This window comes from Anarrhichthys ocellatus, unplaced genomic scaffold (assembly GCF_004355925.1).
Source record: "Anarrhichthys ocellatus isolate YVR2014 unplaced genomic scaffold, GSC_Weel_1.0 scaffold36, whole genome shotgun sequence".
NCBI classification, from domain to species: domain Eukaryota; kingdom Metazoa; phylum Chordata; class Actinopteri; order Perciformes; family Anarhichadidae; genus Anarrhichthys; species Anarrhichthys ocellatus.
This window is the reverse complement of record NW_022280066.1, coordinates 4,143,322-4,157,879: the sequence shown is the minus strand read 5'-3', so window position 1 is coordinate 4,157,879 and position 14,558 is coordinate 4,143,322. Positions and strand designations below refer to the sequence as shown.

General features: G+C 41.4%; 1 protein-coding gene across 1 annotated transcript in view; it reads right to left on the bottom strand.

Moving 5' to 3' along the window:
• Window positions 1-9,854, bottom strand: part of sntg2 (syntrophin, gamma 2) — a 77,584-nt gene extending 67,730 nt beyond the window's left edge. Inside the window, exon 1 of the mRNA XM_031866708.1 lies at window positions 9,470-9,854. Within this exon, the coding sequence (XP_031722568.1) occupies window positions 9,470-9,538 (69 nt within the window). The 5' untranslated portion in view covers window positions 9,539-9,854. The remainder of the gene's footprint in view (window positions 1-9,469) is intronic.
• Window positions 9,855-14,558: the final 4,704 nt, after the last annotated feature.

Genomic DNA, 14,558 nt, shown 5'->3' with positions numbered 1-14,558 from the left:
ATCCATTTTTTTTTTTTTTTTAATTGAATTGATCAAATAGGGCGATATTTTCTCTCTCTTGCCTCGTTCTTTCCTCATGCAGACACATGGGGGATACGATCATACACAACAAAACCAAATGTTGAACGCTAATTCAACATGCCAGAATCAAATCCCCTTTTCAGCACCATGGATAGCGCCACTCGGTTTATAAACTTCCAATATTGAAGATAAATTAATCTCAAAAATGCCGCAGCGCAACGTCCTGTCAGCATAAAAAGGCATGGGCTGACGTGACAGTATATGCCTACGTGTCAGACTAAGAAAACAGCTGGTTTAATGACAGACTTATGTCCTCTGATTTCCTGTGGATATTTCCCTCTTTTACCCAGCAGATCTCCAGACAGGAAGGATCAACCCCTGGGCGCTGCAACATCAGACCGTTGAGCGTGGAGATGTTCATCATGTGGCCTTGATGGGCTGCATGTTTATATTGTACTGCTTGCCACACACAAAGGTAGGTATGCACTGACTATTTAAATTCATTAAAAAGGGACGGTGTGAAGGATCTAAAGACATCTGCTGGTAAGCTGCAGCGTGTCAGAGAACTAGGGTGGCCTTCAGGTAACGTAAAAACAACGAAAGGCCCTCACTAGAGTCAGCATTTGTCCATTCTGGGCTACTGTAGAAACATGGTGGTGCAACAGAAAGGATTCTGTGAAGATTCTAAAAGGTAAAGAAAATAATAATTATTAGTTACAGGTGATTATACACCAATGAAAATATTAATTTCTGCCAATATATCCCCCCAAATCCTTTACACTGGTCCTTTATAAAAAAACAAATTACAATATTTTTAAAAATCCAATGAATCACTTTTTTTTTTTTTAATTAACAACGGACCAGTCTGTGAAAAACCACTCCTCTCCGTGCACACTCTGAATGAGAAGAAAGAAGCTTTTCCCCGCCTGAGAACACGGCTGACAGAATCCCTGAATCAAATCCATCCTTAGTTCACAAATGGTCATGAACACCTCTGCACAAATGTGTCCAAAGCTGATTCATTCAATTGAATCTCTGTTCTGAGCACCACGCTGTCAATCACAGACCCAACTCTTCAAATAAGGTATGAGCAAGCACATTAGGAGCCTAGTAAGGACAGCTCTGGGGTAACGTTAGAATACAGATGGGTCGTCGAGGTTAGCATGCTGTACGTAGCGTGGGGACCACCAGTTTACACATTAGTGGGAGACCCTTCATTAACATGTTATCTTTCAGAGCCCAATAACACTTTGATTACTCGCTCCCTGAATATACGGAATGAATTGATTAAGAAGGCACCGATGGAAGGGCGGGACTGAAACCTTAAAATGGTTTGTGTGGACTTCATGCCCTGTAAATATGACAGGACTGGAAATGGTCTCACTGCGTATACAGCCCAGTCATCTAAAACTTCCTTGCGATACAAGGAAACGGCATTGTGAATTCGACCAATACGCCTCTCGTGGATTACTTTTCTTTTTGACGTATCACAAATACTATGGAACTGAGTCGGCGGAAGTCCACATAGGGAGAAGGTAGGGGTGGTGGATGAGTCTAAAAACACAAAGCTGTCCATGTTCCTTCTAAATAAAGTACTTTTGTAGCCTAAACATAACCAAGTACTTTTGTTGCCTACACCTTACCTAACCAAGTACTTTTGTTGCCTCCACTTGACCAGTTTAGTTGTGTGGGAATGTAATTTCGTGGAGACCAAGATGACATATTGCACACTTTTCATTCAATGTACGAATTTGAGCTTCAAGTACCCAAAGGACAACTTATCTGCAGAATCAGGACCACTTTGGCATTTCCAAATCAATCCAAAAGACGACACCAGAATGTGAAAGAACAGCCTCCATACTTTTCAAAAAGCCCATAAAAACACGACCAATAAGTAAGATCTAAACAGAGACCATGCTCTGAATATTAAAGCAAGAACACTGTGATAATTGGACAGAGTGTGAAGACAGCAATGGTTAATATTAAGTCCTCCCTCCTGGAGAGAATTCAGCCGGAAGAATGGTCTTTTGCACTCCAGCGCAAAAGACTAACTACTCTAATCAGACAGCCTGCTGGAGGTCCTGTGAAAGCACAGCGGCAAACCACTTTCACATTCTCTGGAATTGTCCCTCTGTGGCTCCGTCTTTGAGAAGTGTCCGCCATGTCCTGGCGGAAATTATTAAGATGAAAATCCATTTTAACTTTAAAATCATGTACCTTGGTGATCTGGTACGGGCTTCACTGTGAAAAGCAAGATGGGTACTTGTTAAAAGGGTTTTGTTTGTGGTTAATGGTCAGAAAATGGCTTAAGAAAGATATGCCAACCATAAATAAGTGGATCAACACACATATACATACATACGTACATACATACATACACACAGTGGGTACGGAAAGTATTCAGACCCCTTTCAATTTTTCACTGTTTCATTGCAGCCATTTGCTAAAATCAAAAAAGTTCATTTTATTTCTCATTAATGTACACTCAGCACCCCATCTTGACAGAAAAAAACAGAAATGTAGAAATTTTTGCAAATTTATTAAAAAAGAAAAACTGAAATATCACATGGTCATAAGTATTCAGACCCTTTGCTCAGTATTGAGTAGAAGCACCCTTTTGAGCTAGTACAGCCATGAGTCTTCTTGGGAATGATGCAACAAGTTTTTCACACCTGGATTTGGGGATCCTCTGCCATTCTTCCTTGCAGATCCTCTCCAGTTCCGTCAGGTTGGATGGTGAACGTTGGTGGACAGCCATTTTCAGGTCTCTCCAGAGATGCTCAATTGGGTTTAGGTCAGGGCTCTGGCTGGGCCAGTCAAGAATGGTCACAGAGTTGTTCCGAAGCCACTCCTTTGTTATTTTAGCTGTGTGCTTAGGGTCATTGTCTTGTTGGAAGGTGAACCTTCGGCCCAGTCTGAGGTCCAGAGCACTCTGGAAGAGGTTTTCTTCCAGGATATCTCTGTACTTGGTATTCATCTTTCCTTCAATTGCAACCAGTCGTCCTGTCCCTGCAGCTGAAAAACACCCCCATAGCATGATGCTGCCACCACCATGTTTCACTGTTGGGATTGTATTGGGCAGGTGATGAGCAGTGCCTGGTTTTCTCCACACATACCGCTTAGAATTAACGCCAAAAAGTTCAATCTTGGTCTCATCAGACCAGAGAATCTTATTTCTCATAGTCTGGGAGTCCTTCATGTGTTTTTTGGCTAACTCTATGCGGGCTTTCATATGTCTTGCACTGAGGAGAGGCTTCCGTCGGGCCACTCTGCCATAAAGCCCCGACTGGTGGAGGGCTGCAGTGATAGTTGACTTTGTGGAACTTTCTCCCATCTCCCTACTGCATCTCTGGAGCTCAGCCACAGTGATCTTTGGGTTCTTCTTTACCTCTCTCACCAAGGCTCTTCTTCCACGATTGCTCAGTTTGGCTGGACGGCCAGGTCTAGGAAGAGTTCTGGTCGTCCCAAACTTCTTCCATTTAAGGATTATGGAGGCCACTGTGCTCTTAGGAACCTTGAGTGCTGCAGAAATTCTTTTGTAACCTTGGCCAGATCTGTGCCTTGCCACAATTCTGTCTCTGAGCTCCTTGGGCAGTTCCTTCAACCTCATGATTCTCATTTGCTCTGACATGCACTGTGAGCTGTAAGGTCTTATATAGACAGGTGTGTGCCTTTCCTAATCAAGTCCAATCAGTTTAATTAAAGACAGCTGGACTCCAATGAAGGAGTAGAACCATCTCAAGGAGGATCAGAAGAAATGGACAGCATGTGAGTTAAATACGTATGAGTGTCACAGCAAAGGGTCTGAATACTTATGACCATGTGATATTTCAGTTTCTTTTTTAATAAATTTGCAAAAATTTCTACATTTGTTTTTTTCTGTCAAGATGGGGTGCTGAGTGTACATTAATGAGAAATAAAATGAACTTTTTTGATTTTAGCAAATGGCTGCAATGAAACAGAGTGAAAAATTTAAAGGGGTCTGAATACTTTCCGTACTCTGTGTGTGTGTGCGTGCACACACACACACACACACACACACACACACACACACACACACACTCACTAAGATTTAACTGCAGTGGTCAGCTCGTCACTCAACACACTTTTGGAGGGTCTGCTCGCTCTATGCCCCCCCCCACCAATCCCACTGGCCCCGATGCAAATATCTTATACATGGACCATATCCCTATGCATCAGTCAACCCACTGTGTGCAGCACCGTGCTGTGTGTCAATATCCTGGAAGGGACTCGTATGCACAGAGCTCACAGAAATCATCCCGCTTCAATCTTCCCCTCGGAGCGTCTCTGTGGGAAATCAAAGCCACTTGATGCATTTCCTCTCCACTGTATATTCATTGTTTGAATAGGCTCGTCTCGCAGAGCCGTGCTGCACAAATAGCAGCACGGCAGACTTGATGATAGCCGCAAATTCCCCAAATCCGTCCAACGTGTGAGATTATTGCATGTGGTTGTGTGAGCGCAAGAGACAGGATGAAGGAAATTAGTAGACAAGGCTAGAAACAGTACCTTTCCTTTTTTTAATATATAATTAGAGTATAATGCTTGTGTCTTTTTGCCTTGCTATGATACAAACAGAAAAACACACAATCAACAATGCAGTAACAGTTAGGAGTTATGCATGAGTGGGGATTGGGTGTTCTAATGTTGGCACTGTGGGAGGAGCAATTCAGGGTGAATGTAGGTTTTTGAGGAACCAATCTGGGACTGTGAATATTTCCAGTATTTGTTTCTTCCCATTTCAAGGATGAAAAAAAAAATAAAAATGTTTTTTTTTCTTTTTTAAAGCGTAGTTATAAGTGGTAAGAAAGAAATCCACTAGCGGCTGGTAAAAGGGCAAGGTAGATGTCTTCTCACTTGGAAATGAATGGGGACATTAAAATGCATAAGTTCCCTGCCTCGAATCTAAATAAGAATGCTAATGAAACGCTGTGGGTATTAATAATGCAGAGGACGACTTTCCCTTTATTTACCGGGGAAACATTTCAAGGAAGGCTTCAAGCAGCGACAACGAAACTTGCTTTGACGCATCAGGATTTACGACAACATATCCTCTCGACGCTTTAAAAATTGAAAACGGCACCTAATTAAGACTTTAATTACAGCCTGCGTTTGTAGTCGGCTGAATTATGGAATACGAGTGTGCATAACACTATTATATATGTAATTTAGCACTTCCTACAGGGACTAATTATAATCTTTAAAAAAAGATTTATGATGTAACACTGGAGTCTGCCCTTTGGCCCATTCCACAACTCTCATGGGTCTCCTTGAGTTCCCGTCATTAGTTCATACGTCTTCAAAAGTGAAACTGTGCAGCCATCTGCCAGGAAATGATATCTAGATATGTATACTGTATGTCTATATATAAAGTTTGGTGCAGAAACATTTAATAAAGCAAAAGGAGGAAAGTCTTGGAGGAGTCAAACAACGGGTTTCTATTCTTAATCTAGGGTCATTAAATTACACCGGTTATCTTGAAGGACCGACTCCAATGATTGGGACAAAAAGTGAATATTTTTCAGGCACTGAAAGAGATTAAATGACCTTTTTTTTTTTTTTTTAGGAAACTGACATTTTTATATATTTGACAATAATAAGGTCTGATTGTTTTGTGTCATTTCCAATTACCCGAGTGGCTCCGAGAAAATGAAAAGTTATAAAGTGAATTCATGTTCATGCTCCAGCAGGAGTGATTTGGTTAAAATATGATTGACTTCCTGAATACAAAAGCGTCAACTTTCACACTCCACTGGGGTATAATTATGCCTCTGCGGCTCCTGCCAAGAGACCGTCAGGCGTGTGACCACAGGCAGTTGGAAATTTTATACGACATGCATGTCACTGTATTTTATCCTGCCTTTAAAAAGGGACGTGGGTTTGATTATCCAATAATCACACTATATTTAATCCCATTTTTAGTGATCCGGGTTGTCCTTACCGCTCGTTCCCTTCTGTAAAAGGTTATGTTGACCAACACATTAATGTCACCAACAGCCAGTGCAATCCTGCAAGGCAGTGAGAGAATGGTTATCCATCACTGTAAGTATTTTAGTGTCAGTGTGGTCAGGCATATTTGCTCAGAGGAAGATGTCCTGCTCACTTCTCAGGCGGACTGCGTATGACAAATTGTTAAATAGAGTGCTGCAGGAGTGAGCCCTAAAACCCGGAAATGAGTCAGCATCTTTGCACTTCCGGTTACCTTTCTGAACGGGTTTTTGGTTAGATGAATGAAATAAGGTCTGTGGTTAACCCAAGTTTAAAAGATGTTAATGTTTTGTTCTACGATGTAAAATAGATCAATAGATACTCCTTTTTCAGTTTTGAAGCTTTTACACGTCTTAAAAATGGCGGTTAGTGGTGTAGTTTGTCGGCAGCCTATCGTTAGCCGTTTACCTCCGTCGATTGCATTCACGCTTCAAAAATCACAACAGTGGTTTCCATTTGTGAAGATTATCTTGCTGAACAAAACGTGCAAGTATCATAAACTTGCGTTTGCCGCAGAGTTTATTTTCTCCAATACCCCAAAATCGATGGTAAAACCTCATTGGCTTTTTGCCGAAAGATCCAGTGCGATGCTAACTTCCTGTTTGGCCTGCAAAAAACATGTCATCCTTGCATGAAACTATAGGAGACAAATGTTTCAATAAGCTTGAGTTGCATCCTAAAAATTAAACTCGCACAAACACAAGATTTTTAAGTAGGGCTCATCACTAAATTAAAGAAACGGGTTGTTGAATCCAGTGTTGCCAGATTGGACTGACAATGAGAAGTAGAACTAAAGTCTATAATACAACCCTCCTAATCGTCACGGAGTGGCATCATCGTTTTGAACGTTCATTTCAGTCACACACTCACTCAAATCTGCAGTTACATTCATGAAAATTGTTAAATAGAAGCCATAACATGAGATAAAACAAGTCTATTAGATAAACTGTTCATATGAACAGATGTAAGCTTTTACAAGTCTTGCATCTATAGCAAAAAATATACATGGAATAGGAAAAAAAGTTTAAACTTGGTTGTTATAAACGACATTTTGGTTTTGATGGTCATTGGTCACCGCGCGTCAAGCTGAGCCTGCTGAGAGGAGGAATACGGCCAAACCCTGTGTCGGCGGACACCGTCCAAACCATACAAAAAGTAGCCAAAACTATTTTTACCCACCAAACTAAGTGAAAAATGGGCGGAATTGGGTGAAATGCAATTTCAAATTGAAAATGTAATTTTGATATCATTAACAAGTTTGTACTCGCCAACATCTGATGCGGCCAGCTCCAGATGTTTGCCAGCAAACCAATTTACACAAAAGGAAGTAAGTACGTATTTGCAGTTCTGGCATTTATTTAGCCTGAAGGGTGCAAGCCAATTTAGTAAATGAACTAGATTGATAGCTAGTTGTTCCGAAGAACGCGCACGCACATGCACGCGCGCACGCACACACTCCAGGAGATTGTAAAAGGTCTACAGAAATGTACATGGTGCATTTTATATGACAAAAATGCAGCTTGAACCAAGACGGGGATGGAGAATGTGGGGAAACTGCGGACACCGGCCGTCCTGCTTGTGTTTGGATCACAAGAACCAGTCTACTTCATCTAGACGACTGTTGAAACACCTTCAACACCCAACGGGCCTTCAACACAAGCCTTTGATTAGTGTATCGGTATGTTTCAAAATGCCAAATGCAAGATTTTTAAAGAGCCGTTTTAGAATTGCTGAATTTGATTTGATGGCTTCTGGCAAGTGCTTTCTGATGAACTGTTTAAGGGCCTTGCACAGTCTCGAGTTCACTTCCCGTCGAACCGCAATCACGTCCGCGCTGAACAACCCTGAAATGCGGGTGATCGGAAACATGCACGATGGAGTGAGAGCGTTGCACGCATTTAACTGTGTTTGTGGGAGAGCCCATTTCAACAGGAAATCGCTGCTTGCTGTGTAATTTTAGCCATCACTCAGTGGTAAGTGGAGAGTGGGAAATGTGTGAGATCTGGGCACACTCTATGAGCCAGAATTAAGCCGCAGACTTGTGTCCCTCGAGGCTCAGGTATCCGGTTTTTCAAAAGCGGAATGCTTCGTGATCGGAAAGTGGCCACAAAAGGGGGGCACCAGGGAACCGATGAAATCAAAAGGTGCCATGTGTCCAGCGGAGGCATTAACAGGCCGGCGGCTGGACAACATGCTGCAAATAAAACGGTGTGTCATGTTTAGCCAGAAGAGGATGGAAGCATGAATTCTCTCAACTTTTATATTAAAAAAAATAAAAATACATATGACTGACCGGTTCAGAAAAGCAATGCAAAAATTAAGATTAGAAAAATCATCATAATGTAAAAACTGAAATATATCTTTTCCCCCCTCTTTGATTGGAATTGTAGATACAATGCAATATTTAATCAGAGGTGGGTTTTCATGCTTTTAACAGCCCACTCAGAGAATATGAACCGCTGTGAAATAAAAAAAAAAGTCTAAATAATTTGTTTTCTTGTTCAAGTAGCCTAAACCACAATGCCCAATTAAATATGAAGCCCTTGAGAAAGAAAGCTCAGCTCGATACAAGTCTGAGTCTGACAAAAGAACATAATGGCAACATTCATGATATAATTAATGCTCAACCTGCCAGGCATATATTTATCTGGCATTCATTGAAACTGGATGTTGATTACAGGCATATGGAGAAATAAGCTACACGGTAATCAAACATCTCTCAAAACTGTCGTCAAAGAAACGTCAACAAAATGCAAAGTTATAATAGTTAAGCTGCTCCAGTGTTTGTGTGTCTGTATAGCACACCTGCTGTGACCTATCAAACAACAAATAACAGATAGAAAATCAACCCAAAAAACGCACCGCTTCATCATAAGGGACGTCACACCAGCCTGCACTCACATATCCGAGAGTTTAACGTGTACTTGCTTATCGGTCAAATTACACGTCTCGTACGACAGAACAAAGGGACTCCGGGAAATGAGCATAGTCCTGTGGGGAACTCGGCATGAACGTAATAGTAAATAAATAAACAGTATTTCAATGAAATGCGTTTCAAACTTGTTAGCAACGCGCACAGAAGTCGCTTCCGTTCTGGATGATCACGGTGTTTGCGTGGAAGGAGTAACGGTACCCTGTGAAACGTTAATGGTAAAAGTTAGACGTTTGCACGAGTACGAGCACCATAGTTTGCTAAATATATGCCGAAATGTGCAGATGCTGCAATTTATGTGGTAAATAGTTTTATATCAGAGCCCTCTAGCCACCAACAAGTATTTATAAGCAACGAAACACTAAACAGTCGGGTTTTTAAAAAGGTAGCCTGGAGTTCCATCCGCACACCAAACATTGCACGGGCGTGCATGCTCCTCGTACCTGCCCCGACACTTTGCACATCGCTAACCGAGTCAATTCCATCCACACGGACAGGTTTACTTGCCGAAGTTGGAACCAAAAGGCAGGCGGGTCGCTCGATCAGCTCAGGTTGCTGCTTCCCGGTCACATTCATTTCCCATAGAAAAAACCCCGCTTTCTCTGTCCGCTGACTTCGACGAGAGTTCCTCCAGTCATCTACCCGGCAATGGACTGTTATTCACCGGCGTCCCGTTCGACGAAGAGAGGCAGACGGAGAAACCATGCCTGGAAGCGCTATTTTTTTTTTTTAAAGGTGCCTAAACCCTGCAATTAGAACAATGTTGCCTGCTGCATGGGGCGAATAAGCGACGTGCAATCGTTGCTTCTTTTCTCCACGGCTGTCAGCACACAGTGGCTTCCTCTGCTGCTGCTCATCAGTCTGCATGTCTCTCCACCTGCTGCCTGTCCTATTAACCATTCCTGCGTCAAACCCATGGTCAAACCACAGGACATTAACCCATTCACCGGCATAAATCCTCAACTCATTATGGCATTTAAATCCGCATAAATCATGGGCACATATAGATATATACATATACATATATATATATATGTATATGTGTATATGGTTTGTGTTGGCGCACTGTCACAAACAATCAGTACAATTTGTCTTGGATTCAGCCCTGGCATAAGAAAGACCACCAAGAACAACAACATGTAAATCAGTAGAGAGCCAGAGCTCTGTGCCAGCTTCCCCGAGCATGTTAAACCTCCTCGGATGCTGGCACAAATGAATTTCCGTGGACACGGGAGTGGGCCTTGCTTGTTTTCCTGCAAGAGGGGAGATGGCTCAGAGATGATTTTGGTGAGCCAGTCACCACCACTGACTCCTCACAGCTGGCCCGGAGGGGGGGGGAGGATGCTGTCTGACTCCCACAAACCCCATCAGTGCCAGACTCACGATGGATTTTAGTGGTACAGGCAGGCTTATACCTCTTCCAATAACCACCACTCTGTCAGGAGCAGTAGAGGTTATAAATAGAGACTCTCCAACGCCTAAGTGCACACAGTACCTGAGAGGTGGTTTTACTTTGTGTGATTGCAAGTCGGTAATCTGTGACAGACTTCTGCTCGCCATTTATTATTAAATGATCAGGATTAGAGCTATACGTCCATCTGGGAGGGTAACAATGATGGACAGTGTACTATTACAGCACAGCACTGTCTGCTCCCCTCTCACTTCGAACGTCAGTGACAGGCGTCCACTCGATATTGCTCTGCAAGAATCTGATGAGACGGCGCGTGAATGCCGTTGTGGATTTCAGGCTAAATTGATTCCCCCAACTTATTGTTGACAAATATAGCAGTCCCTGTGGATTTCAGTGTGCAGCCTTGAGTTTTAGTCGGATAAACACTCCTGCAGGCAGAATGCAGCCGCGAAGGTACAAACAGCGTCGGTGTGAAAGGAGGCAAGAACAACATAGATTTATGTAGCAAAACCTAATGGAATGATTCAATAACACCGATCATAAAGATGCAGAAGGAAACTAATGTGACCATTAATGCTCACTGTCTGTAATAGCCTAAGGGTCATTAATAGGGCTCGTAGTGCTCAAACTTTACTTATCTTCAAAAATAAATAAAGGTTGCTGTGGTAAGACACAAACAGTGGCTATTTGAATGGCGAGAAAGCGAATAAGCATATTTTACCCATTTTAAAATATATGAGTTGTTTCATTGAATGAAGTTTTCTTCCCAGACAGTACACATATCTAAATATACATATACCTCTGTGCATATTATTCATTTTGACAGTGAAAACACAGAAGAACATTTTTCGGATCGCCTTAGCTTCTTTGCTGTATCCCGAGTGTTACTGTACTAACTTTACTGACCAGTTACCAGAACTATTAAATCTTCTGTTGCCCTTCTGATACTCTGGATTTTATTAATTGTTGCCTGGTTCTGGATCAGTTGCTCAAACTTTCATGATGTGAGAAGAGGTTTGTTCCCCCCACCCGCAAACACACACACACACACACACACATTCAGGAACTGAAACTTTTTTTAACATGAATGAATCTTTCAGTATCTCCTTATCGTGAAAGGGAAGATGATGTTCTGGAGTGATGTAGCGCTAGCATCTGGTTTCAGCCCTGTGTTGAAAGAAAAAGACCTCCATACGTCCGACCATCAATCAGTTCATTTTAAAGCTCTGTCATTCCCTCTCTCAGCCTGCAATCACAGTGCTTCATCTCTCTCTTGCATCTTTAACTTGTTAGAGGCTTTGAAAACCTTGTGTGAAAGCTTCAAAGTGACTTTTCTTTTCCCTGATATAAAAAATTCTTTTTTTAAAAAGCTCACTTTCCTGGGGTTGTGTTTTACATACCAGACTCTAGGCCTGTGTCTGGTATTCAACAAAATCTTGTGGTCAACCAGTTGTTGGGCCAGTTTCTGCCAATATTTATGACCCTTCTTTGTCTAGGGGACTAAGGCTTAAGGATGCACATATTTCTGGTGTTCTTGCTTCTGAATACAGTGTTTGATCATCTAGCAGAGGCCACTAAAACTAGACTTCCACCCCGGAGGACCCAGGTGGGGAGATCTTTGGATTTTGACGATGCGTTGCATTTCTCAAACTTTTTTCAGTTTATGAACAATAACCAGTTGTGGAAGAGAATTTAGGTGGAACTTCTGTTTTAATCCTTTCATATCTTAACACAGCCTTTGTGTCCGTGGCAGAATTCTTTGCTCAGGCATTAAGTGCGCTGCCGTAATGCTCCAGCTTCTATCTTTCTCATGGCCTACTACAACCTTTTCTGATCAAATTGAAAACTCATCACACAGTAATCCTCAGCAGACAATAACAGAGGCCGGGTTCCCCAAAAGGGTCTTTTAAGGTCTTTTATTTCTTGCATTCTCTCAGTCTGTCTTTGCTTCATGTTTCATATTCATCAGGTCACCACAGTCAAATCTAACAGTGGGCACACTTTGCATTTAATCTCTGACATTGCCATTAAGTCATGTCCACAAGATGTCTACACTCGTTTTAAAGTATGTTAAACTTTTTTGTTCTCCACGTTCATGCTTGGGAATGTGATGTAGTCCTTACAGCTCCACCTAGCCTTGTTTTCTTGATGGCATTTGGGCGTAGGATGCGAGTAAACGGTCACTTCTGTCCAGATGGTTTTAATTCCACAAATGTTCCAAAAAACAAAGCCAAAGCTTTTTTCTGACATGAATTTAACAGTCTAGAGCAGTGCTAGCGGCTCTGTGAACCTGTATGCACAGCGGTGCTGTGAGCTACATGCTAACACTAGCATGGCAACATGCTCACGAGGAAAATTACAACAAAAATGGTTAAACGTTTACCAAGTTATCAAGTTCATATTTGAACCAATATATATTGGTTTGGTGTGTTAGCGTGCTAACCTTTGCTAATTAGCGCTACACAATGTAGCCTACAGCTGAGGCTAACAGGGGTGTCGTTAGTTTCACAGGTGCCCGACAAAGCACCTAGTGATGTGCTGCTAGCATGGCTGCAAAAGAAGGCGACAGTTTGTGCCCCATTTACACCATCTGGAATCAGAAACAAAATCCTTCCAAAACTTAGCGTTCTTTGATGCTGAGCTAACTTACACAACTATAACACTGTTTGTTCTCGCTCGAGACAAACGCCTCTCCAACATCTGGCTGCCGTTAGGATTTTCCCCGATGCTGACAGAAGAAATCAACTCTCCATTTCGCATTAATTTCATTATTGATGGGCCTTTGTCAGCAGAGATGGATTGAGTGGCTTCCTGCTGCGTCTGTCAGCTAAAACGCAACCATGGAGTCATTACGCTCTAAATGCATTTGTCATATGTCATCCTCTCTCTGTCATGTATTTTCTTGTCTCTTATCAGCCTAGGGTTCGATAACAGACACACGAACAGATGTAAAGGCATACATCCCTTATTACTAACCTAGAAGCTGGATCATATCTGATGAATAAATTCCAAAAAGAGCTTTCTCTATGGATTTTATATAATCAATAACATCCTTGGTGTCCCTTTTACCTTGAATAATTCTATGTATTTTGTCACAATGTTGGTTGTATACCTTGTTCTTGAAAATGCTGTCCTATAATGGAAATCAGCCTTGGGAAGGAAAGAAAAGTTCAAATGCAATTGTAATAAAAACCTCTAGAAAAATAAATAAAACTAGAAAATGCATTTCCTGCTGAAAATGCGTTGGAATGCTGAAAGCTGAAATGAATTGCAAAAACATTGCTGAAAATAGATATCCAATTTAAAAACAATTGCAAAAAGCTTAATAATTCAAAAAGTTGAAAGATTACAAATATGAAGTCATATCACCCCTCTCCTGAAAGAGCTGAACGGTTTCTGTAGCTTAAAAAAATTTCAGCGGTAGTGATATTTGTTGTAGTAGTAGTAGAAGTTGTAGTTGTTGTAGAAGTATTATTAGCAGTAGAAGTATTAGCATTTGAATAAGTACTAGTTGTAGCAGTAGTGATATTTGTAGTAGCAGTAGTAGTAGAAATTGTTGAAGTATTAGTAATTAGAAGAAGAAGTAGTATCAGTAGTCGTAGTAATAGCTGTAGTAGTGGTCGTAGTATTTAATATAACAGTAGTAGTAGTAGAATAAGTAGTAGTAATAGTAAAGCCAGTTTTTAAAGTAGCAGTAGCAGTAGTACTAGTAGCAGTCGTACTAATAGCTGTAGTAGTAGCAGGAATAGCAGTAGTAGCAGTTGTGGTATAAGTAATAATAGTAGTGGTAGTGGTAGTAATAGCAGTAGTGGTAGGAATAATAGTGATGGTATCAGTAGTAGTAGTAGAAGTAGTAATAGAAGCAACAGCAAAAGTTGCAGTAGAAGTAGTAGCAGTAGTAGTAACAGTAATACCAGAAATATTAGTAGCAGTAGTCGCAGTATTAGTAAGAGCATTCATTATTTCAACAAAAAAGCCTAATGTTGAGCTTAACGTTTAAATACAGTTAATCCATGAGGCTTTTATTTTGAAAGGGTGGGACTGGGTGGGGGAGAGAGGGGGAGAGGAGACATAATCTTAATGTTTGACACCCATAAACAGAGGTTATTAAAGCTTCATCACAAGCATTTCAGTTAGAATTCACTTTTTGGGGCTTTTATTTTGAAATGGGGTGTGGGCGGGGGG